At 43.0% G+C, this 26130-nt stretch overlaps 1 protein-coding gene across 1 annotated transcript in view; it reads right to left on the bottom strand.

The window, feature by feature from the left end:
- The window catches only part of htr4 (5-hydroxytryptamine receptor 4), a 165677-nt gene that overhangs the window by 52178 nt on the left and 87369 nt on the right, over positions 1-26130 (bottom strand). The window contains exon 8 of the mRNA XM_080201107.1: positions 10883-10959. Within this exon, the coding sequence (XP_080057233.1) occupies positions 10899-10959 (61 nt within the window). The 3' untranslated portion in view covers positions 10883-10898. The remainder of the gene's footprint in view (positions 1-10882; positions 10960-26130) is intronic.

Below are 26130 nucleotides of genomic sequence, written 5' to 3'. Positions count from 1 at the left end.
TTTTTTACTTTCAGCGTGAATGACTCGCTGATGTTTTCATTCTTCAAGGCGCAAATGGTCACGTACTTTTCTTCTTTTTTGATGTTTTCTGTGTCATCTTTATTTGTGCCACAAGGAGACAATGATTTGAATTTATATCCCCATTGGAATATGTCTGATCATTCTTTCTAATGTTTCTTCAATGTTGTTTTGCCGTCACATAATCTATTTGATTTCTTTACGCGTCACCTGGACTTCTGCAAGTGTACAGTATTCCTTTTGGTGCTTAAAGAAGTTGTTTGCCACTGTCAGATAATTTTCTTGACAAAACTGTCTCTTTCCTCTTTCATTTCTCAAACTAAGGACATGCATTCCTGACATTCCTTCATTGACTTTAAGTGATGTCAAAAGGTAATTGGGGAAACCAGTGCCCCACAACTCACTTATGACTCCAAGTAGCTGGTTGTGCGCACCAGCGGCAACACCCCAGCATTTCAACTTGCCATTCATGCAAGACTAAGTAACGGGCCGGAACTTTACAGCCTCGCCAACCCCAGATTTGGGGCGGACAAGGCTCGCAGAACATCATTCTCCGTTGGCATAGGGTGGGACCTCATGAGCCTTGGGTGAGCGAGATGGTAAAATTCCAGCTACGGTCCCTGAGCTTCAGCTAATGTGGATATGGGAGCATCATCCCATTCTAGGTTGAATGACCATGCGAAAATTGCCCCTTGGTGTTCTGAGAGGCGTACGTTAGAGGGTTTAGTGGGTAAAATCTATGGGGGTAGGGCCTGGGTGGGATTGTGATCGGTGTAGACTCCATGGGCCAGATGGCCGCTTTCTGCACTGTAGGGTTTCTATGATTCTAATGTGCATGAAGGCTGGAAGCAGCAAAAGAGGCAGAAATCAGTAGGACAATGGATCAGAAGGCAGGGACCAGCAAGGTGTGTGAGACACCCAAAAGTACATCCATGTGGCTCAATAAGGCAAGGTGACCAATTATCTGTGAACTGTCTGGGACTTCATTTAGTGCAGTCTCATAGCTAGTGATGAAAAGTCACAGTCAAAGAATAGGAGATGCAGAAGAGCTTGGGCCCTGCAGCTGATATTGTTGTAAATAGTGCCAGGGAAGGAGAAGTCTTTGACTGATGAAGGGCAGAATTTTCCCCTCCTGCCAGAATTCTGTGGAGAGACCAAAAAAGTCAAGCTGAATCCCGCCATGGAATGGAGTGGGCTGTTGCGCACAACTGTGCACTCTCCGTCTCATTATTTGTGCATGTGCACAGTTTCCTGGCTGGGAGGTCAGGAAGTTGACTGCTCTGCCATTATGTTTGGGCACCATATTTAAAAAGCAACTTGGCAGCCAATCATTAATGGTACCAGGACCCTGGAATAAGGATGAGCAGCAGAAGGCAGCAAGCTCTGGCCCCATGATTTAGTGATGCCTCCCTGGAGCATCTCCTCTAGGCCGTCAAGGTAAGATGGGAAGTCCTGTTCAGGAACATGGAAGTAGGATACCAGATGAATGACCACAGTGGCCTGGGAGTAGGTCACCAAGATAGTCAGTGCCACTGAGGCCCAGAGGAGGACTGCTCTGCAGTGCAGAAAATGGATTAATGATCTTATCCACTCCACTAGGATAAGTGAACTGTCTACTCAACCAACTCATTTGAATTTGGGTTTCTTTCATGGGATATGGATATCAAAGGCAAACCAGCATTTCAGGTGCCCAGCCCTCAATGCCCTGAAGGAGGCAGTAATTCCTGCCTTATTGAATTGCTGCAGCCCAAATAGTGTTCTGTTGGCAAGGCAGCTGCAGGATTTTGATGCTGCCACAGGGAAGGCACAGCTATTGGGTGTGGAGTAGAGGGCAACTTGCAAGTACTGCTGTTCTCACACGTCTGCTGTTCTTATCCTTCTCGCTTCTAGAGCTTGCAGGATTGCAGGGTGCTGTTGAAAGAGTCTTGGTGACTTGCTGCAGTGCATCTTGTACATGATACACATTGCTGCCACTGTACATCAGCAGTGGAGCGGGTGAATGAGATTGGCGGATGGGGTGTCAGTCAAGAAGCTGCTTTGTCCCAGATGGTGTCCAGTTTCTTGAGTGTTTTTGGAGCTGCGCTCATCCAGCTAAGTGAAAAGTATTACTCACACCCCATTACTCCAACGTAAAAAGCCAACACTCCAAGGATGGTGCCTGCAGTGGATACGTTGATGCAGGATGTGCAGTCCATGTCAGGAGATTCCACAGCATGGTTCAACTCATGACCTCCATGTCTGAGAACATGAACTCCATGGTGCAAGTCTTCAACTGCATGGTGCAGGCATTGTCGGGAATCCACAAGTGTCAATGTCAGAGGACAGTGGGATTTCTGGACCTCACTCCAGCTGCCCCTCAGTCCTATGGAGGACCCATCGAGTACCCAAAGAGATGAGGGTCATCTGGCACACAGTTGAGTGCCTTCTACCCAGGAGACCCTGAAGGTGTCCAGCCTATCTGAGTCCCTCTTCCTGTGCAAAACACATTTTCAGCCTCACACCAATGAAGGCAACACTCCAATACCCATGCTGCCCGAAAGTAGGCCAAGGCCCTCAAGGCCCAGAACCTCCAGTGGACAGTGACTAGCATCATCTCAGGCAACAGGAAACGGAAGTCAGCAGGCCTCCTCAACCTCAGCTGTAGGTCCTGGGGAAACACATAGGTGAAGTGGGAGAGTCAGGAGGAGCAAGAAGTATTAGGCACAGGTCAAAGTAGGCACAAGTATAGAGAGGCCACCAGCCTCTCTATACTTGCACATGCTGCTGTTCTCACATGTCTGCCCTTATCCTTCTAGCCACTAGAGCTTACTGGATTGCAGGGTGCTGTTGAAAGAGTCTTGGTGACTTGCTGCAGTGCATCTTGGACATGATACATATTGCTGCCATTGTACATCAGCAGTTACAAATAATAAATCATTCTGTTCATTCCCACCCTGTCATTTCATGCCACCAAACTTGGCAAACCCACGCACAAAACCAAAGTTTCATTCTTATGAAGTGTGAGATTGGCTGTGCTATGCCTCGCACACACTGAGGACAGAGTAAACACCACCCCAGCCCCTGGCTGCCCTCCCCGGGACTGTGTTCATTGAAGGAGTAAACCCAACCCCTTTGCATCCACTTTTGTCTTCACTGCAAGTCATCATCATTCTCCTGCACAGTAAGGCTGTGGCCCCTGTTATTGAAAACGTGAAATGAAACGTTAGCTAAGGTAGCGCTACATCACTGGTTTGACCAGCGTGTCCATTGCAGGGGACCTCATCACCTGTTACTCCTGTTTGTCCCTGAAATGCCAGTGATCAGAGCTTCCCTTGCTCGATGACCAATTCTGGTCCTGTCCATTGCCCATCATTCTTCCTTCTCTTTAGCATGAATCGCAAAAACCCAGCTTGCAGGTGCAGCAGGTGGTCAGGAAGGCGAATGGGATGCTGGCCTTCATAGCGAGGGGGATTGAATATAAAAGTAGGGAGGTCTTGCTGCAGCTGTATAGGGCATTGGTGAGGCCGCAGCTGGAGTACTGTGTGCAGTTTTGGGCGCCGCACCTGCGCAAGGATATTTTGGCCCTGGAGGGAGTGCAGAGGAGGTTTACTAGGCTGATACCGGAGTTGAGGGGATTGAGCTATGAGGAGAGGCTGAATAAACTAGGCTTGTACTCGTTAGAGTTTAGAAGAATGAGGGGAGATCTCATTGAGACGTATAAGATGATGAATGGGATGGATAGGATAGAGGTGGAGAGACTCTTCCCGCTCAAAAAAGACAGTAGGACTAGGGGGCACAGCCTCAAGATAAAGGGGAGGCGGTTTAGAACGGAGTTGAGGAGGAACTTCTTCACTCAAAGGGTGGTGAATCTCTGGAATTCTCTGCCCGTTGAAGTGGTGGAGGCTGCCTCACTAAATATTTTTAAGAAGCGGGTTGATGGGTTTTTGATAAGAGAAGGGATTAAGGGTTATGGGGAGAGGGCGGGAAAGTGGAACTGAGCCACGACAGATCAGCCATGATCTTATTGAATGGCGGGGCAGGCTCGAAGGGCTAGATGGCCTACTCCTGCTCCTATTTCTTATGTTCTTATGTTCTTATATTTATCATCAGGCCCACTGCCCTCCTCAACATCCTCTTTATCTGCAGAGACCTTGCACTTGCCCATATCCTCCAGGTCTGGTTGTCTCCCTTCTGCAGCATTAGGTTGTGGAAAGTGCAGCAGGCCACACTGGTGTGAGACACCCTCTGGGGGCTGTATTATAAGGTATCCCCCAACCAGCCCAGGCATTGGAGCCACTTCTTCAATAGTCCGATTGCCTGCTCCACTAACATGCGCGTTGAGGCATGAGCCTCATTACATTGAGCTCCACCGGTGTTTGTGGCCTTCGTACTGGGGTCATCAGCCTCCTCCTGGAGTGGGTACTCCTTGTCCCCAGGGAACCATCCCTCCGGCCACCACTGTCCCTCAAATACAGCTGGAATTTGCAAGTGGTCCAAGACGTAATTGTCATGGGCGCTCCCCGGGAAACGGGCACACATCTGCATGATGAACTGGGTGTTGACGGAGTGTAACTCCTTGGGGGCAACCTTACCGGCTAATCACAGCAGTCGATCAGTGTAGTGAGTTATAAAATCACGAGAGATGTGAAAAGATGAGCTAGCACCCTGTTTCTTGCCTCTCACAATCTTTCCAGCACTGAATTGGTGGCGTAATTACACAGCTGAATCTTGAGAGACATGCAATTAGCTTTTCCATATTTCCCCAGAGACCATCCTCATTCTTTGACATCTTCAATGCAGTGCAGTTAAGCCTGCCTAACATTTGTACCTTGATCAACATCTCGAAGAACATATTTTCTGGTCATTATCACAAATTGGCTGCTGCAGTTTTTATGCTATTACAGTGACTACACTTCAATAGTAATTAATTTCCTGTAAAGCACTTTGGAAAGTGCTGAGGTTACAAAAGGCATTATAAAAATGCAAGTTTTTCTCTCTGTATGAACATAATAGTTCCAGTCTAGTGGTTGCCAAATTCATTTATCAATATACTCACTTCCATCTTCTAAATCAGGAAGTGCAAATAAACATTGCACAGCAATATTGCTAACATTTCATAAATATTACAAAATACTGTCACCAATAAAGTTATAAAAGTAATTTACATTACATGCAAAGAGATAGCCTATCTCAGCTTAAAAACTCTGCTTACATACAGATTCCCTTATCCTTCTAAATGAGTTTTGAAGGCAAAAGCATAAATTGTAGCTGATGTTTGATTAAATAATTTTTCAAGCCTGACATGAAATCTGTACACGAGTTACAGCTGGACAGAATAGAAACAGGACATCTCTAAGCCCAACTCTTCTGGTTTCTCCTGTCATCACTCTGGACGTGTGGAAGTAGCACAACTAGGTGCAGACTCAGCCCCATCATTTTGCTGACACCAACCTTCTGAGTCAGAGAGGCTTGTAAATAATAGGTCAAAAAAATACTACTTCACAGCAACAGGAGACAACTACACAGTGTGGTACCAAAGCAGAAACCCATAACTCGGAAAGAATCATTTGTCGGATTTGAATTTTTTTTGATGATTCCAGTTGGGTTTGGTTCTCTGACCAAGGAAGTGAAGAGCCTACTTTTCTTTCTGGGAAATTGCTTCAGCGTTATGTTTTGTTTTCCCCAGGGAACTAGCCAGGATTGACAAATGCAGATCTGGCCACACAGATGCAAAATGTAATACTGCATCTATATATATAAGCACTTCAAATACCATGATTTTATGATGGGGGTGAAGAGTGAAAGCTGATGTTGAAACCACCCACCTTAATTTTTTCTCAACATCTGGCTGTGAATTGCACTCGTTACGGATACCATTTTTATAATGCCTTTTGTAACCTCAGCACTTTCCAAAGTGCTTTACAGTTAATTAATTACTATTGAAGTGTAGTCACTGTAATAGCATAAAAAATACAGCAGCCAATTTGTGATAATGACCAGAAAATATGTTCTTCGAGAAGTTGATCGAGGTATAAATCTTTTATATTCAAACACAGTGTAGCACAGTGCTATGCAATAGTGTCTGTTTGATATAATATTGTCTCAATTCATAATTTATGACATTTCTATGCTCAATTTGGAAGGATATTCCTCTTGGGTTGCAAAACCGGCCTTGTACATTTCAAATGGGCTTTGGCATCGTACTGTCAATTCTGCAAGTTTAGCAATAGTTCTTGGAAGTCAAATATTGACATTGCTAACATATTTTGCAATATTACTACTTCTCTTAAATTAAAAAAAATAACATTTAGCATCTGGTTGGAGGAAAGTTTGAACAGATTTATAGCGACAATATTACAACCAGCATGTTAATGGTAACAAAGTTCCATCCTTCTTGGTGCGTGGAACAGTCCTTCCTTTTTAATCCACATGGTTGAGTTACTTGCAAGATGTTGGAAAATGATATAAATAGAAATCGGGAACTTTGTGACCTTTACATTTGACCTCTGGCTGGCTACAAGCTTGGCAGAGCCCAATTAGATTTAGACGCAGATGGTAATCATTTAAGTTCCACACAAAAGCTGAACATTTAAGATGGTAACTTTAAAAATATATGTCACTTGCCTTTTTAGGCCCTGGCTCTTGGTCCTAACAGGTTGGGCTGGAGATCTTGGGTGGGAGGAGGAGGGGTGTGGAGGGGGGTGGGGGCGGTGGTGTGGTGATGATAGTGGGTGGGAGGGGAACCACCACTACTTCCTCAGGTTAAATGGTCCCTGACTACATAATCAGAGCAGAATCTGCTTATTTAAGCAACACACCGCCCCGAGCTCACTTTAAAACAACAGTCGACCAAAATAGTGTGGGAAAGAAAGGAGAAAATCCCATGGCTTCAACTGAATGGATCCTCCTTGGAAACTACAGCAGAAGTAGGAAGCTCTTATTCAACTGACAGAGAAAATAAGACGCAAATAGCAAGGGACTATTTTCAGAAAATAATGTGCAGCAGGTAACTTTGCTAGTCCAAAAGAATAAATCCCAAAATACCTTAACAACACTTACTAAACATTAGAGTAATAATATTCATTTATAATTTTAAGTATGCACATGAGTTTTCATGTGCTTTAACTGTAAAATTCAACCAGAGGCAATTGTATGATAGTTTAACACAAGGAGGTAACAAAGGAAGGTAAGATTATAAGATGCATGGACAGAGTGACAGAGTGGCATGGACAGACTAATTAAATGGTCTGCAGCTCTCGACTGTCCAGTAGAAGCAATGGCCATTGCTGGGACTAAACTGAAGAGAAGCCATGCTGCCAGACATGCAGGTAAGTCCAGAATTTTACCACGGCCAGGCCAGTGAGGGTGGTAAGGCAAACTCCAATAGGGGAGGAAGGGGAATATGCAAGGAGCACTACCTCCAACTGGCCGAAGGAGATCCCCCCTCAGCCCGCAAAAAGGAGGCTGTGTTTTGCATGGCGTGGCATATCATCAGCAGTGGAGAAAAAAGGCAATTAAGTGGCCAATAATTGGCCAGCTAAGGGTCTTAATTGGCCCAAGTGCAGGCATGCCATCTAATCCCTCCCCCACCACTGGTAAAATACCAGCAGAAGTGGGTAGATGAAGGGCATGATGCTGCTTCCATGAGATCTGTTTCTATGTTCCCCCTACACCCCTACCCCCACTCTCTCCACCTGCCAGCCCATGGAATTTATGAAAGGTGGGGTGCATAAAATTCCACCCTTATGTCTCTTGTTATAGCAAGACTCATAGAAACAGTAATATAGCCACAGAATGAGAAGCAGGCTATTTGGCCCTGGTCTTTTCTCATAGTTCTATTTCTTCCTCGGTGCAAAGCACTGTTGTCCACGAGAAATGCCCTACATAAAGAAATTTCTCCTGGTTGCTCTCCGCACTTGCTGGACATTCTTGAGTGTTCTAACAACCAATTTAAGGCCATCAATCAAGCTCATAATGTGCCCCATTTCTACTTGCCAAAAGCATTCTGTCCTCTGCAATCCAAAAATATAGGTTCAAATCTTGTATTTTTTTTTGAATTACCCGGAACCTTGAGGGGCCTGTAGTTCCCATTGCTTTCTTCATGGTAAAGCCTTGATCAATCAGAGTTGACCTGTCATCCAATCAGCACGCTTTTCTTCTACAGTATAACTTGAGATTGTCTGAATTTGGCATTCTTATGTTTTTCGGATGAGTACAAGATGCAAAGCTTCTGCAACATATCTGTCTTTTTGACAATATTCAAGTTGAAAATACTTTTTGCTTTGCTTTTGCCTGTCACAGGGACTGGGCTAGCTAGATATGTGCAAAATAAGTTGATGGGATAGACTTGATGGGTCTTTCCTTATCCATCTTGTTCATACGCATTACATAGAATTATGCAGTGTTTACTGTGCAGAAGTAAATCATTTGATGCAATAGGGCCATGCCATTGTTGATACTCCACCTGAGCCTCCTTCCATCTTCATCAAATCCCATCAGCATATCTTCTACTTCTTTTACCCCAAATCTTTATCCTGTGTCTCCTTAAGTGTACCAATGCTAGTTGCTTCAACTACTTCTTGTAGTCATGAGCTTGACATTCTAACCATTCTCTGAGTTATTCACCTCCTGTTGGCTCTGCATGTCTCTAGTTATTCAGCTATGGCAAGTACATCCTGCAAAGATTGTGCTACATAATCACTGATACTCTGCCCTTTGTATGACCAGAGCAGGACCATTGAGGGACCAGGACACCTGCAAGTCCTAAGCCCTATATGGAGGAGACAGCTCTCAGCACCATGGGGTCAGCTGTAACAGAATCCAATGACATTCAATGTCACTGAGAACATTAAGGATGATGGTATGTCTCGCTCAATGTCCCTTCTTTATTCTCACCTTAATCTTAAATTACCATTTGTTATTATGAGCATCGTAGAATCGTAGAATCCCTACAGTGCAGAAGAGGTGATTTGGCCCTTCGTGTCTGCACCGATTCTGTCAGAGAGTTCTCTCATCCACTCTATCCCCATAACCTCACACATATCCAATGGCTCATCCATTTAACCTCCACATTTTTGGACACTAAAGGGTAATTTAGCATGGCCAAGCCACCTAACCTGCACATCTTTATGATATAACCATGGACCTCTAGCTCTCCATTGGACACACTTAGCCACCAGCTCAGATGTCGGTACTGCATGTAATTTGGAAGTTACTATAGATTTGGGATCAGCATGTGGTGAAGCATCTATGCATGAGTGGATTGCAGCCAGATCACATTAAAAGACGGTTTGTTTGCCAGCTCACTCAGATGGTAAGGTCACAGGGTCATTCTAGTGCAGAGGATTTAGATCAGGATTTGGTGGGATAAAGGAGGGGATTGCCAGGATGGACTCTGTGATGCATTGGCTGGCCTGTGTCTCTAGAAGTGTCTGGTGGTGAAACAACAACAACAAAAGGGGTGCTAGGCTTCATTATGCTGGATTAGCATAATTTTTGCCTAAATTGAAACCTAAGTTAGGCAAAAATGTTCCATACTCAAATTATTTTCGATCAAATGGCTGCCAGGCAGACACCTCTTATCGTCAAGGAATATAGAGGGGTCCAGCTCTAAGTTGCAGAGGGCATAGCACAAAGATTGCCCTCTCTGCTGCCTCAGTCCCATCTATCTGTCGTGCAGCTGACCTGGGCCCACTACATCAGCAACCCAATATCTATTTCAGTCTTTGCATGAATAGATTATCTATTCTTCTGACATTCCTGTGAGGATGCAACAATACTTTGTGGTAATGAATTGGCAGGGAATAGAGGGATATGGACCAAGAAAATATTAGATGGAGAGGCATCTATTTTGGCACAGACTTGGTGGGCCGAAGGGCTTGTTCCTCTGCTGTTCTGTTCTTTGTCCTAAATCTAGGAAATTACCACAACACCTCCAAAACATTTCAGACATTTTCAATTGCAGAAATTCTTCAAAATTACCTTGCCTGAAAGTTGGGACCTGGCCCTTAAAGGAAGACCACTTTAGGCTCCAGCTTGAAAGTCAGAACTTGCTCTTTGTTGGGTGATGTTGGGCAGCATGATGGCACAGTGATTAGCACTACTACCTCACAGCAACAGGGACTTGGGTTCGATTCCTGGCTTGGGTCACTGCCTGGATGGACTCTGCACATTCTCCCCTGTTTGCGTGGGTTTCCTCCGGGTGCTCCAATTCCGTCCCACATCCAAAGGTTAGGTGGATTGGCCATGCTAAAATATTCCTTAATGTCAGGGAACTAGCTAGGATAAAAGCATGGGATTACAGGGATAGGGCCTGGGTGGGATTGTGGTTGGTGCAGACTTGATGCGCCAAATGGCATTCTTCTGCACTGCAGGATTCAATGATTCTCAGATTCTATGTGCAAGGTCAGTGTTTGGAACAAAATTAAACATTCTGGCATCACATCAACTGGTAGGGCTGTGTGACGTCAGATAGCACTCCTGGTAAGGTTACTGATGAATGCTGGAGTCTTCTGCACTCACCCTTCTCATCAGAGCCAAGCCTAACAGTGTCTGATGGCACAACAGCAAAAGGGTGCTAGGCTTTAACAGTGCTAGTGAGGTAAAATCTGTGCCAAGATTGATAGCCAAGGTAAACCTTTTCTTAGTACAAACATTTCACACGTAACTTAATTTTGATCAAATAGCTGAAAGGATAAAAACTAGATGCCAAGTAGATAATATTCTTTTCAGATGGTATATTTTTGTTTCCATGCTAAAATAAGCTTCAATATAAGAAAAATACAAATTAAGATACTCTCAATACATGGGAATGTTGCTTTTCAAGTTGTTTACATTGAATTAAACAGTCAGTACAGAAAATACAGAAAAAGCCAGCATCACTTACGTTCTTATTTTTAGAGCTACACGGGTTCAGGGTGATTACAGAATTGCAGCAACAGCTTGGAGATAGCAGAGCAGCCACTTTAAAGTTGAAGCAGAAAAGGTTGTAGAAGATTGAACATGGGCAAAGAGATAAAAGAGGGAAAGATAGTTAATATGTAGAGAATGATACCAAGGTTTGAAACAAGTAACTACAGTGAATAAATTGAAGAAACACGATACTGAAAGGGTATTCTTATTGGCTTGATTTGGAACCAAGTCGTTAATGCAAAGCACACAAACTAATAAGCTAAGCTTTGGTTTTCTGGAATTTCAAGATTCAATTTTTATCTTCTCCTCTGTATACTACTGAAGGACTCTGATAATTTTAAGTGCACAGGGTGATCTCTGGTACTTCACTCGAGTTAAGCTTGACAGTGAGTGCCAGCCAGATGTTCCACCCCATGACCCAGCCAATTCCTGTTGTCACATGATGCACACATTCCAATGGAGATCAATGAATTTAGAGCAGAATAGGATTAAACCTAAAATCTTCCCAGTCCATTTGGCTTGCCTGATGAACTCTCCAAGTCACAGTGGAGAACAAACTGTTGTTTTGCAAAGAAAGGAAGAATTATGAGATTTTAATAAGTATTTTGCTAGCTTTTTTTTTCTTGATAGGATAGTTTTAGCAGGAAAGTAGATCAGTTAAAAGTATTGTTTTGCAGAGAGTGTTAATGAACTAATTCAAGATAGATCTATAATTATTTAACATAATGAATGAGCTGTATCACAAGCAGATACTCATTTATTCAATGCTGTTACCTCCATTTATATGCAAATCTTTCCCTTAAACATAATAGAATGAAGACAGGATAATTTGGCCCATATAATTATTTAATGCAGTACATTTTCTGTTTCTTTGAATGTTTTTGTGACTGGGTGCCTCTCCCTAATTCCTAATATATAAACAGATATAACTAGAAAATATGTGTTTACATTTGATTTCTATGTTTATGTGGAAGAGGTTCCTAACCAGCTTGTAGGGTTTATAGGCAGAATGCAGTCTTTCAGAGGACAAGAAATCAGAAAAGAATTAAATGATTCTTAAGACAGCTAACACAAACAGTTTTACACATGTGTGAATGCAGCAAGACAATCAAAACAAGTAGTTACAATTTCAAGTCATATACATTGATATCTTATGATATTTTAATGTACTTCAAATGAATTGGTCACTTTGATCAAGCTGAGTTACCGAAAGGCTTGGTGGTAAGAGTCAATAATTTAAAGCCAAAAGGTCTGGGAACTGGTTACTCAGCAGTAGTCTTATTGGGACAATTCCTCTAAGGGAATGTATATTGCAACAGTAATGAATTGATGCATTCACTATCCAGACACAAGGGTAGATATGCCCCTGGATGCAGAAACACATGTCTATTCAACTTGGCAATGAGCCGGTGGGAACGTCCACTTTGACCTGACAGTAGCATCTGCTGTGACCAGTAACAGAGATGTAGATAGAGTCAAGAAGGGTGGCCACATCTGGACTCAAAGGATGAATAAAATATCACCATGCTTTTAAGCATATATGATTAGCTGAGGTATTTGACAGAGATTTGTACTGATGTATGACTGTTAAATTAAATTGATTCAAGCTAATGAAAGGCAGAATTACTAATTAGAAAAAAGTACAATTGATCTGTATTGGACTATGTACTTCAGACCTTTTGGAGAGGTTCTGTTGCTCTATTCCCAAAGCTACTTAACCTTTCATAAGTCTTCAGTCAGCTGTATGTGTATTGTTTGTTCTATGTCTTATTTGTTAAATGCATTTTGTTATGTCTTTGCACAGAGATATTTTTCTTGCAAGTTTTGAATTGTCTAAATTTAAGACACAACTGGCACCTTCAAAATTTTCCCACAATAGTTTGCACTGATTTTGTGGCATAAAAGTGAATTCAAAAATATGAGAATGCTTTTGATTTCCTGATGCACTTGGAAAGTCACTTGGGGTTCCACAGTTCAAAGTTTGGGAAACCCTGACTTAATTCATCAATGTTTCTGTATAATATGACACTTCCATATATACTAATCCAAAAAACTTGGTGTCATCAGAAAATCGGGATACATGGTTCTCCAATGTGTTGTCTAAGTCATCGATAAATGTAATGAATTGTTGAGGCCCCAAACACATATCGAGTAATCACTTCCTTCCATATAAACATATCCATGATCTCTACTCTCTCTTCTATTGCCTAACTGATCTCCTGACCAAGTCAATAATTTTCCATCAATTCTATGAGCTTTAACTTTAGATAACAGTATTATGTGAATAAGTCAAAGCATGTTTTATCAGATTGAGTTGCATAGCACATATCGCACAGAAATGGACCAATCACTCAAATTGGTGCCTATACTTCACATGAGTCTACTCCCATTTTCCATCAACATCATCTCATTTCTTGTATTTTTCCATTTTATTTATTCCCCTGTGCCATCCTAATTGATTGTTGAATACATATAAGCTCTTTGTCGCAATCATTTCCCATGGTACAACTCTACATTTTAACCACTTTCTGAAAAAAGAAATTCTCCTTATTTTCCTATTGTGTTTATTGTAACTATCTGTTACTTATAGTTCCTATCTTTGGATGCTCCCAAAGGTGGAAAGATTCTGTCCACATCTACCTTGCCCAACTGATTCATAATTTTAAAGACACCATCAGGTCTCCCCTATACTGAAGTAAAAAGACCCAATTTCTTCAGTCTTTGCCAATAACAGCAGAACATCAGTTTGAAAAAAAATCAGACAGCAGCAGAGAGGAAATGCAAGGAGGGGAAATCATCCAAAACTCAATTATCTACTTTGGTAATCTGTCCCATTTGCACCAGAACCTTCTGGGCTCAGATTGGCCTTAGCAGTCACCTATATATCTAATAGATCCCTACCAAATACCCCAGATGATGAACTTGGCCATCTTCTCTTCAAAGAACAACCAAGAAATGAATTATTCAGTTTCAGGTGACTAGATAATGAGCAACTAGATAATAAGCAAACCATATTTCCAAGTTTTCAGATGACATCAAGGTTGATGTCATATCATGTAGCATAGATGGGAGCATAGAATTAGAACAACACACTGATAGATTATGTACGTGGGCAAACCTGTGGCAAATAGATTTCAACGCACATTTGTGCGATGTCCAGTTTTACTGTGCATTTCATTTTTGGACAATGAAGGGCTACTAGGCCACAGCTTGGGTACACTGAGAGACAATCCTATGGGATATGGAAGAATTGGGGGCACAAAAGTGTAGGAGAATTAGGAAGGTTGTGGAATGTGAGAGTTCAGCACAGAGATTATTGGAATATGGTTTCTGAACTCTGGTAGGTGTTGGTGCGGATGGCATCCTATGACATCATTGGGAGGCTGTGGGAGAAATGGGAGTCAGGTCTAGGGACATGGAAGAATTGGGAGAGCAGTGCCAGACATTGCAAGGCTGGATAGATAAACTTGGGGTGGTACATCGCTGGGAAAGTGGTGATATGGTGTGAGAGAATGAATGAAGGCACACTGGGCTTAAGATTTTAGTGGATGAAAATGGTGGTAAACTGGGCACAGTAGATTGGTGCGCCTGATAAAATGTGAAAAGTTGTTTTCTTGGAGATGGCTTAGAAGTGGGAGAACAAGGGATGTGTGCTTGATACGTTTGGAGAAGTAAAAATACACAATAGAATGGCAGTAGATGCTCAGGTAGTGTTACATGCCAGAGTGAGAGATGAAGAAATTTCTTCCATTTTCCAAACATTTAGTAAAGCATTTCTACAACAGTGACCTGGGAAAGCCTGTATTATTTTCAATAGATACTTAACTTTTAATTTTGCAGCGAGTGAAAAAGTTGCAAAATTTTCAAGGGATTTTATAGGAAGACTAATTGTATAAAAAGAGCAATTTCTCATCAATTCAGTAATTGTTATTTGATTTCTATCTGGCAAGCTTCAAAAACATTCCAGTGGAGAAGTGCAGAATTGCGGTCTTCTGAATCTTTGTGTTTCACTGCACATTTGTAGATTCCAGGAACTGCTGTCAGTTTCAAAGGAGTGAAAATGATGAATGCTGACAACTTTGCTGCTGTTACTACCAAAAAAATCCTTAGTAATAGTTTAATTTATTCATTAATGTCACAAGTAGGCTTTCATTTACACTGCAGTGAAGTTACTGTGACAAGCCCCTAGTCACCACACTGTGGCACCTTTTCGGGTTCATCGAGGGAGAATTTAGTTTAGCTAATGCATCTAATCAGCACATCTTTCAGACTTTGGGAGGAAATTTACACAGACATGGGGAGAACATGCAGACTCCGCACAGACCATAACCCAAGCTGGGAGTCGAACGGGGGTCCCTGGCACTGTGACGCAGAAGTGCTAACCACTGTGCCACAGTACTGCCCATGTCACCTTCTCTAGATGAAGTAAGACAGCAATTGCACCCATGACCTCAATACCCTCTGAATTCAAAGTACCAGTTGTAACAAACTGCTTGTAGCAAACTAAAAACTTAGATTTTAATACAGTACAGATAGGAAAAAAACTTGTTTTGATGTTACTATAATTGGCTAAGAGATTTGCATCTTAAAAATAATTAAGATGATCTCTTACCATTTGCTTGTCAATAATAAATAATAATTGTTTTCTTTTTACTATTGCCCATCAGTAGAAACAAGGATGGCACAATGAAAAGTTTTAAGTAATCACAACAGGGCCAGTAGGTTGGAGAAATAAATCTAATTTGTCTTGATGTCATAAAGTAAATGCTTTGTTTCAACTTTGAGAGAAGAATTTGTTCGGGGTGGTGATAATATTGTTACTATTATTTTAGAAAGCAGTAAACCAAGGTCTGCTCCAAGTCCTGACTTTTCTCCAAGTTGGCAGACTAGTGGAATGCAAAATATATAAACCACTGAGATTAATTTTTTCTTCAATTACTGTTGGGTAAAAGCACTGACAAAGCACCAGCGGATGGAACATATTGCTTCCTACTTTTTTTATTTTAAATGACTTCCACAAGAAAGCTCAAAGTCGCGACCTGTTGCAGGTATTGCTGCACATTTTTCTGTTCAATCATTATTATGGGTGGGAGTCTGGAGATTGGTGGGCACAGAAATAGCAAACACTGGCCACCATATTTGTCCTGTGATTCAATCCATCTATGAAAATGTCTAAGTGAAAACTGTTCCTCCCAGTCATTCGCTAAAACTGGCAATGGTCTTGGAAAGACTCATCACCGGCAATGCAAACTGAATATTTTACACTGCACAATACTGTCAGCAATGTTATCTTATAAACCAACATGTTCATATCACATTCCACTCTTCAGTTTAACATTGTCAGAGTAGCGTAGTTAGCGAGAGATGGAGAATTGCCCGGGGCTTGCTATGTATATAAAAATCGTATCTCTGAGGGTCCTGCAGCAGGTGGTAGTGTTGATTCAATTGCCCCACCATCACTAACCACCCCCCCAATCCCTGCCCACATTCTTGTGAAAAGAAATGTAAACATCTGTCCAACCTCTTCAGTTTTCTGTTTAGGTTTGGAACAAACTATGAATCTTTGGAGACTTACACTACCCATTTGTTTACACCTTATAGGGTAATATAGTCAGGATCTGCATATAGTGAGTCAAAGTGGACAGATGGGCAACAGCCCAGCCCAAGGGGAAAGTGTGGTTTATGCACCAGCCCACTGAAGGACAGGCCCACAGACAGATTCTGCTGCTGAACACTCAAATGAGGTGTTCAATGAAGTAGCATTAAGGAGAATATGAATAGGTACGCACACAGAAATGCTTGGTGCATTGACAGACCTGCTGTGTATCTTCTTGTCATTGCAAAAGGGGGAGTCTGGTTGTAACTTGGCACAGTGCTTGGAGCCCATTCCTTTCTGATGTGGCCCTCGCTGTAACAGCAGTTGTAGACCCAGACATGATGGCTGGAATTTTCTGGCCATCCACCCACCCCACACTTTACCCTCCCCCCAAACGGCCCCCCACCCCGCCCAACCTCCCACCCCCATTGCCGGTTGCAGAGCAGAGAATTTTGTGCTCAGCCAGATCTCCATTCACTGCAGCGGGACCAGAAAACCCCATAGGCATGAACAGCTGGAAAATCCCATCCATTGTCTCAGCATTCATTGCAACACAGGAAAAAACCATCTGACATCTGAGTGCTCTAGTGCGAGGATAATATGAGACAATAACGTAAGTTGCTTTGCTGGCCCGGCTTGATTCCATGCAGGCTTAGACTGCTGCCATCATGTCTGCAGATAGCAGTTTACATACAGGGTACTAGGATTGCTGAAGTGCCACCCTGCTGGATAGTGAACTGTGAAATGGTGCTAATGCCATCTGCTCCCACTTGGAAGGATCCACCGGCATAGGATTTTAGCAGCAAGTTGGGTTGCAAGAGGTGGTACAGTTCAGTCATCACACCTTTGATGAAATGTAGATGCCTTAGATATTGTCCCTTGCTAGGGTAGGGTTCGGTAAAGTTGTTAGAGCCTTCTATTGAGAACCCTCCTTCTCTCTCTGCACAAAGTTTGCTCCAAACAATGCATCCTGTTCCATCTCTATGTTATGCTGCAATCCAAGAATCACTGCAATGACCATTACTGAAAGCAGGGCTGCCAACTTCTCTGATGCACTTGTCAAAGTCTGGTACCACTTCCTTGGCATTACAGAGTCATACAATGCAGTTTGTGGCAGAAATATTACGAGAATGATTCTAAGTGTCCAGCTAGCATGGAAGTCCCCGATCCATGTTTTAAGCGAGTTTTCACTCCCAAGCTTACGGACATAGACATTGAAAATATGGGTTTTATCATTTTTAGCTGTTGCAGGCAGTGGGTGGGGCTTAATTCACCAGCCACAGTGCAGAGGGAGCTACTGTGCTTGCGCAGACCTCTGTGTCTGCATATGCACAATAGCAAATGCAGCAGGAGCTATTGTGATTGTGCATTTCCAACAGCAGGAGTGTGACAGACAGAGAGCTGTCAAGTCCCTGCTGCTACAGGCAGCCTCAATTAAACTCCCCTGTGACAGATCACAAGCCCTCCACAGCCCGAAATGCACCCCCCCCCACCCTGCCACCCAAACTGATTGCAACCCCTTCCCCCCCTCCACCGATGAGAGCTGCGGGACGGCTGGGTGCTCCCCTCCCTTTCCGCACCCTATAAATACCATCCCATAGCCTCACCCCATAGCCCTATCCCTGGCACTGCCTGGTGGACACTGCCTAGGTGCCAGGCTGGCAATGTCCAAGGGGCACCCCACTTGCCATCAGCCTCCGTATGGGGCCTCAATGGTCTCTGGTTCTACCTGCCAGGCCAACACAACTGTTACCCATTCATGAAGAGCAAGTGTTTCCTTGCCAGAGAGACCCTCTCCTGGCGAGTCTATAAAGTAAGCAAGCCTGGATGATTCACTAAAGACGTGCAAATGAAGATCTATGATCTAATATATTAACATAATTTATTCAATCTCACCCACTTCCAGCGAGAGACTAACTTCGCTGGAAATCTGGCTCTCGTAAGGCTTCAAGAGCTGAGAAATCGTGGGTGATCTTGATTTCTGTTCTCGTACAATTTTACCAGTTCACTCAGCCCATCAATGAATGGGGCGAGCCAGTACAATTCTGTCCAGCATTTCCTTCAAGGTCTATATAAATTGTAAAATAATTTCACAAATGAAGCCAATTTTCTACTCTTGATTGTATTCTGATTCAATAAATAAACTTCTAATTTTTTTTTCTATTTCTTTTTGTTCCTGAATAGCATTCATTTCTTCTCTCCAACATAAACACAACTTGCATCAACAGGACCTTAAGTTTTAAGCAGGGTCAGGAAGAAGACATTAGAACACATGAGGTAGATTTTAAGCAAAGTCTCAAAGATGTAGAGAGCGGTAGGCAGTGAGGCCTGTTCAGAGGATACTAGGGTTTAGAGCATAGACAGTCAAAGAAGTAGCTGCCAATGGCAAAGCAATGAAGGTTGGGAATGTGCAAAAGGCCAAAACCAAGAAATGCAGTGATCCTTTCTTTATTCATTCAAGGGATGCGGGCATCGCCGACTAGGCCAGCATTTATTACACATTCTTAATTATCCTTGATAATAAGTCCCTGTCCATCCTAATTACTTGGATGGACAGGGATGGATGAGGGAGAGTCAACATGGCTTTGTGTGTGGTAGGTCATGTTTAACCAATCTATTAGAGCTTTTCGAGGAGGTTTACCAGGAAAGTGGATGATGGGAAGGCAGTGGATGTTGTCTACATGGACTTCAGAGAAGCCTTTGACAAGGTCCCGCATGGGAAATTAGTTAGGAAGATTCAGTCGCTAGGTATACATGGAGAGGTAGTAAATTGGATTGGACATTAGCTCAATGGAAGAAGCTAGCAAGTGGTAGTGGAGGATTGCTTCTCTGAGTGGAGGCCTGTGACTAGTAGTGTGCCACAGGGATCAGTGCTGGGTCCATTGTTGTTTGTCATCTGTATCAATGATCTGGATGGTAATGTGGTAAATTGGATCAGCAAATTTGTTGATGACACAAAGATTGGCGGTGTAGTGGACAGTGAAGAAGGTTTTCAAAGCCTGCAGAGGGATTTGGATCAGCTAGAAAAATGGGCTGAAGAATGGCAGATGGAGTTTAATGCAGACAAATGTGAGGTATTGCACTTTGGAAGGACAAGCCAAGGTAGAACATACAAGGTAATTGGTAGGACACTGAAGAGTGTAGTAGAACAGAGGGATCTGGGAAAATAGATACATAATTCCCTAAAAGTAGCGTCACAGGTAGATAGGTTCGTAAAGAGTGCTTTTGCTTTTGAGTATAAGAGTTGGAATGTTATGGTGAGGTTGTATAAGACATTGGTGAGGCCGAATTTAGAGTATTGTGTGCAGTTTTGGTCACCTAATTACAGGAAGGATATTAATAAGGTTGAAAGAGTGCAGAGATGTTACCGGGACTTGAGAAAATGAGTTACAGAGAATAGTTAAATAGGTTAGGACTTTATTCCTTGGAGCGTTGAAGAATGAGGGGAGACTTGATACAGGTGTATAAAATTATGATGGGCATAGATCGAATGAATGCAAGCAGGCTTTTTCCACTGAGGCTAGGGGAGAAAAAAACTAAAGGACGTGGGGGAAAAGTTTAAAGGGAATATTGCAGGGGGGTGGTTCTTCACACAGAGAGTGGTGGGAATGTGGAATGAGCTGCCAGATGAAGTGGTAAATGTGGGTTCACTTTTAACATTTAAGGAAAACTTGGACAGGTACATGGATGAGAGGGGTGTGGAGGGATATGGTCCAGGTGCAGGTCAGTAGGACTAGGCAGAAAAATGGTTTGGCACAGCTAAGAAGGGCCAAAAGGCCTGTTTCTGTGCTGTAGTGTTCTAGGGTTCTATGGTTCTAGAAGGTGGTAGTAATCTGCTTTTTTGAATGACTGCAGTTATGTGATGTAGATACATCCACAGTGCTATTACAGAAGGAATTCCAGGATTTTGACTCAGCAACAGTAAAGAAACGGTAATGTACTTCCAAGTCAGGGTGGTGAGCGGCTTTGAGGGTGATAGGGTTTTTTGATTTGATTTATTGTCACATGTATTAGTATACAGTGAAATGTATTGTTACTTGTGCACTATATTCATAGAGAAGGAACGGAGGGAGTGCAGAATGTTGTGATACGGTTACACAGTGTGTTACGCTACAGTCCAAGCTAGAGTGTTGAAAAAGATCAACTTAATATGAGGTAAGGCCATTCAAAAGTCTGATGGCAGCAGGGAAGAAGCTATTCTTGAGTTGGTTGGTACGTGACCTCAGATTTTTGTGTCTTTCAGCATTGTTAAGAGTTTATAAGAGTTAGAGTAGAGTTTTAAAAGCATTACATGAGAGTAAAAGTTGAATTGGAAGCTATGCTGGGGACAGCTCACAGTGGTTGGCTTCATAGCTCAGTGGTTAGCACACTAGTCTTGGACACCAATGGTCCCGAGTTCAATTCTTGGGATGGCACTGTGGCACAGTGGTTAGCAGTGCTGCCTCACAGCGCCAGGAACCCAGGTTCAATTCCAGCCTCGGATCACTGTCTGTGTGGAGCTTGCATGTTTTTCCTATGTCTGCATGGGTTTCCTCCCACACTCCAAAGATGTGCAGGTTATGTTGATTGGCCATGCTAAATTGACCCTAGAGTCAGGAGATTAGCAGGGCGAATATGCGGGGTTCTAGACGGAGCAGGCTCGATGGGCTGAATGGCCTCCTTCTGCACTGTAGGGATTCTATGATTCAAATCGCCACGTTCCAGTGCCATCTTGAAGTGGAGGGTTGAAGGAGATCATAGAGGATGGACATGCAGGGATTTTACAATAATAAGAAGAATCTTAAAATGGTGATAAAGGGCAGTTAAATCAGAGTTCTTCTGAGAATGACATTTTGATTGTTTCCAAGTTCTTTAGTCTGTTCATTTCATACATTTCCATCAAATAGGAATGAGGACTGTTACTTTAGACTTAATGAAGCTGTTTCTCATGCTTTCTTCTATAATTAGCTGATTATTGCCAGAGATAACAAGCTTTCTAATCATACACTTTACTTCCACTCTCACTAACAGCAAATCATTAAAAACATTCATTACCTTTATCTTTTACTTTCCAAAATCATAGGTTTCCAGTTGGTTATGCACTGCATCTGGTTTCGGGGTATAGAATTAGCATTTTGATTCTGTTAATTGCTATATTGGGATTATAATAATATTCCATTTGTATTCTGCTCAATCTCTTGAGGTCTGAAGCTGTTTAGCCAATTGTACATAGTGACTGCTGGAGGTCATTGAAGAAGGTCTTTTTCTAGTTCCACGGCTGTCTTCCTCTCTCACTACGCCTCCCCCAACCACCCCCTCACTAATTCCCATTTTCCCCACCAGTCTTTCCAGGATCTGCTTGGGGCTGCTGTTGCCGAGACCTCCAAACAGGTGAGTTGCATTGAGTTGTCCGATCTGCATTCACAGAGCTGGTTAAAAATAGTCAAGGCCTGGGGTCAAACCTCTCTAAGCCTTGTGGTGGCACACACTGGCATTCAGGGTGAGCATGCTTCTGAATGGTCCCTTACGTCCCATGGAAGTCTAACTTTGGCCTCAGAATTTTACATTATTTGGCAGCTTTAGTGGTATAACGCCCATTATTTTGGACAGTAGTCAAGAACAAGATCTATTTCAGGCCCTGCAGCTCAGTAGATGTTTGTGATGCCAAAATAGTATGACTTGCATAAAAAGTGACACTCACCAATGAACTAGCTATTTGTTGAATGAAAATCAATTTCTATCAAGTCCCTACTATATGATTTATAAAGGCATTAAAGCACAAAGAGCCTTGCAGACATCCATATGTTACCCCTGTTATTGTTCTGAATTTACTGATAAATTGCATTTTTGTCAATCTCAACCTTATTGTTCCATTCCAGAAGGACTTTTTCAATAGTTCCAATATCTAAACTTATTTATGATAGTTCGGTATTTCAATATTTCCCAATGAACTTAGTAGTTTAGAGATATAGAACTGTTGGGTGATTCAAAAAGGGGTTTAGAATAATGACAGGATTAGACTCTGTTTGTACAGAAAGATGGACTATGGAGGGGGTGGGGGTGGGTGGAGGAGTCATACCAAAAAATGGCAGAGTGTTGGTGCCAGCTAGAGAAACAGGTCAGTTTTCCCTCCAGATCTTACCACATTGTCACAAAAAAACAGTGGTGTGTGTTTCATGTCGTCATGTAAGGGGCAGGGCCTCAACACACTGGCTGCATTTAGATCAGGGCAAAGCAAAATTAACACCCCCTCCCACCCCACTATGGAGGTCTGAGGGGCTAAACTATCCGATCAGGGACAGAATTTCTCCTCCTCAAACCCTGCCCACCCCCAGCAGTCAGTGCTAGCAATCCCATCCCATCCCTACAAATATCAGACTCCTTCTCCCCAAACCCCAACCAAACAGCCGTTGTCGGCACCTCCCCCCTCCTCTCAAACAGTCATCGCCAACGTCCAGAGCTCCCACGCCTGCTCCCTCCCACAACCACATATTAATCATTGAATCCTACAGAAGGAGGCCATTCGACCTATTGAGTTTGTACCATCCACAATCCCACTCAGGCCCTATCCCCATAACCCCACGCATTTACAATAGTGAGTCCCCCTGATACTAAGGGGCAATTTAGTATGGCCAATCCACTAACCTGCACATCTTTGGACTGTGGGAGGAAACTGGAGCACCCGGAAGAAACCCACACAGACATGGGGAGAACTCCACACAGACAATGACCCAAGCTGGGAATTGAACCCTGGTCCCTGGCGGTGTGAGGCAGCAGTGTTAACTACACATCCCCCTCCCTTATGAAGCTCCTACTGGGGTCTTGCCCAGGAACTGTACCTTGGTACAGGTTGACACTGCCAGGTTGACCCTGCTAGGTTGGCACAGGCATGGTGCCAACCTGGCAGTGTCAATGTCTACCAAGGGACATTGACAGGGGGCAGTGCCAAGACACTGACTGGTCATGTCCCTCTGCCCCCACGACAGGTTCATGTATGGATGAACCTATTGTAAACCGCATTGATGTGACGTCACATTGCCATGGTTTGAAAGTATGGCGGAGGCTCATTATCTGGTGGAGTGATCTTTCATAGTTTGTTAATATATTAAAATGAATGTAAATGGACATGAAGCTGATTATGTCAGCAGAGAGGGGAATGAAAATCTGAAATCGCGATCACGATTCATAATTCCCAGGTTTCGCCAGATATTGAGTCCTCGCCAACATTCCCATGGATGGCAAAAGTGGGCTCAAGATCTAGCCCCTTGACTTCAAACTCCATCCTTCTTCCGAATCCTGAGCACCGCATAGGGATCAAAATAACACAAGACAGTCTCTGTTTATGTCCCAACATTAATCTAATATCATTGTAATCCGATCTGGAATTTCAAGTTGAGACTTGAGTGGGGAGGGGAGCCATTATTGATTCCCTGTCTGATAAAACTAGACCTTGGTTTAGGCGATGCAGTTCGAGAAAGGAGCTTGCCTCCACCTTCTGAAGGGCAATTAGGGATGGGCAATAAATGCTAGCCTAGCCAGCAGCACCTGTATCCTATGAATGAATTTTAAAAAACGAGATGGTAAATTTTAAGTCTATTTCAGGTTTCTTTGTGGATCCATATTCTGAGCCTTACAATTGGAAAGATTAGAAACTCCTTTTGCATCTCTTTCCTCCCAATCACAGTCAGACCCACCCTGCCCACAATCACCCCAAGATCACCCCCCTGGTCATGGCAAGGATGGCCGATCACAGCCAGAGCCCCCCACTAACTTCTAGGGGCCGGTCCTCCACGTCCCCATTGAGCCCTATTGTCCAAAATCTGGACTCCCTCCTCTCAGTAAGAGTATCAATTTGACTGACTGTTGAGTGGGACAGGGCAGCAGATTATCTGAGATGTACTGGGCCTTAACATCCCTAGCCTTGCCTTGTATCCTCACTATTTCATTTAGGTAGGTTGGGGAGCGCCGGTGGTTACAAATATATATTATGTGAAGGCAGTACGAGGTTGAATGTTAGGTGGTTTGACTTTTGCTAGAGAATGGTTGACCTCTGGAAAAATGTGCCAGCTTGTGTGTGAAATGTGAAGTTACCACAAAGATTCAAAAGGGAGCTGGAATCGAGCACACAACATACCAGATGTTAGTGGAATACTAAATAATATTTTAAAAAATTCAAAGTGGTCTTCCACACTAGCTTTGATCACCTAGAGGGTTCAGGGAGGATTTTTTGTGTTATTTTCTCCTATAAATTGACCTTCAGATTTCCTAAGTGCATTTATTCATCTCTCCCTGGAAATTACCTGGCTGCTAGTGGCTCTGGATTTTCTAAATTATTATATTTATTTGTGTGGGTCAAGTTCAATGGTCCAACTGATCTTTTCCTAGCCATCATTTTAATATGTTCAGAATGGAATTTTTTTTATGACATTTCTCCTTTGAAAATGACTTAAAATGTAATAGAATTAAGACCACACATAGAATGATAGAATCACACAGTATAGAAAAGGCTCTTCAGCCCATTGGGTCTGCACCAGCACATGAGAAACAACTGACCTCCCACCTAATCCCATTTACCAGCACTTGTCCCATCGCCTTGAATGTTATAACATGCCAAGTGTTCATCTAGGTACTTTTTAAAGGATTTGAGGCAACTCGCCTCTACCACCCTCCCAGACAGTGCATTCCAGACTGTGACAACCCTCTAGGTAAAAAGGTTTTTCCTCACATTCTCTGCCCCTCACCTTGAACCTACGTCTTCTTGTGACTAAATCTTCAACTATTCCTTATCCACCTGTCCATGCCCCCCATAACCTTGTACACCTCAACCAGGTCACCCCTCAGTTTTTTCTCCAGCAAAAACAACCCAATCTCCCTTCATAACTTAAATGTTCCAAGCCAGGCAACATCCTGGTGAATCTCTTTTGCACCCCCACCGCTTCAATTACATCCTTCCTATAATGTGGCGAGCAGAGTTGCGCACTGTACTCTAGCTGTGGCCTTACCAAAGGTCTATACAATTCCAACATGACTTCCCTGCTTTTGTAAACTATGTGGCAATTGATTAAGGCAGGTGCTTCATATATCTTTTTCACCATCCTACTGGCATACCCTTCCACTTTCAGAGATCTATGGACAAACATGCCAAGGTCCCTTTGTTCCACAGAACTTCTAAGCTTTTCATTGATGACCTCCTTGTCAAATAATTTTCCAAAGTCTATCACCTCACACTTTTCATGGGTAAATTCCATCTGCCATTTACCTGTCCATTTGAGCATTCTGTCTATGCAGTCCAAGACACTCAACCTCATTGTTAACCACCCAGCCAATCAATGTGTCATCCACAAATTTATTAATCCAACCCTCCATATAGTCATCTACGCTGTTTATATAAATGATGAATAGTGGGGGACCCAGCACAGATAGTTTTGGTATGGACATTGGCCTCCAGTCACTAATACAGCTTTCTTTCTTCACCCTTTGCCTCCTACAACTGAACCAATTTTGAATCCACTTTATCAGATTACCTTACATCCCATGTGGCATTTGCCTTCTCCCTAAATCTCCCACGTGGGACCTTGCCAAAGGCTTTGGTGAAACCTATATAAACTACATCCATCTACCTTCATCTACACACCTGGTCACCTCCT

Source organism: Carcharhinus amblyrhynchos, chromosome 13, assembly GCF_965287045.1.
Source record: "Carcharhinus amblyrhynchos chromosome 13, sCarAmb.v2.hapA, whole genome shotgun sequence".
Classification (NCBI taxonomy): Eukaryota; Metazoa; Chordata; class Chondrichthyes; order Carcharhiniformes; family Carcharhinidae; genus Carcharhinus; species Carcharhinus amblyrhynchos.
Note: the sequence above shows the minus strand (reverse complement) of the source record. Positions and strands in the feature narration are given on the sequence as shown.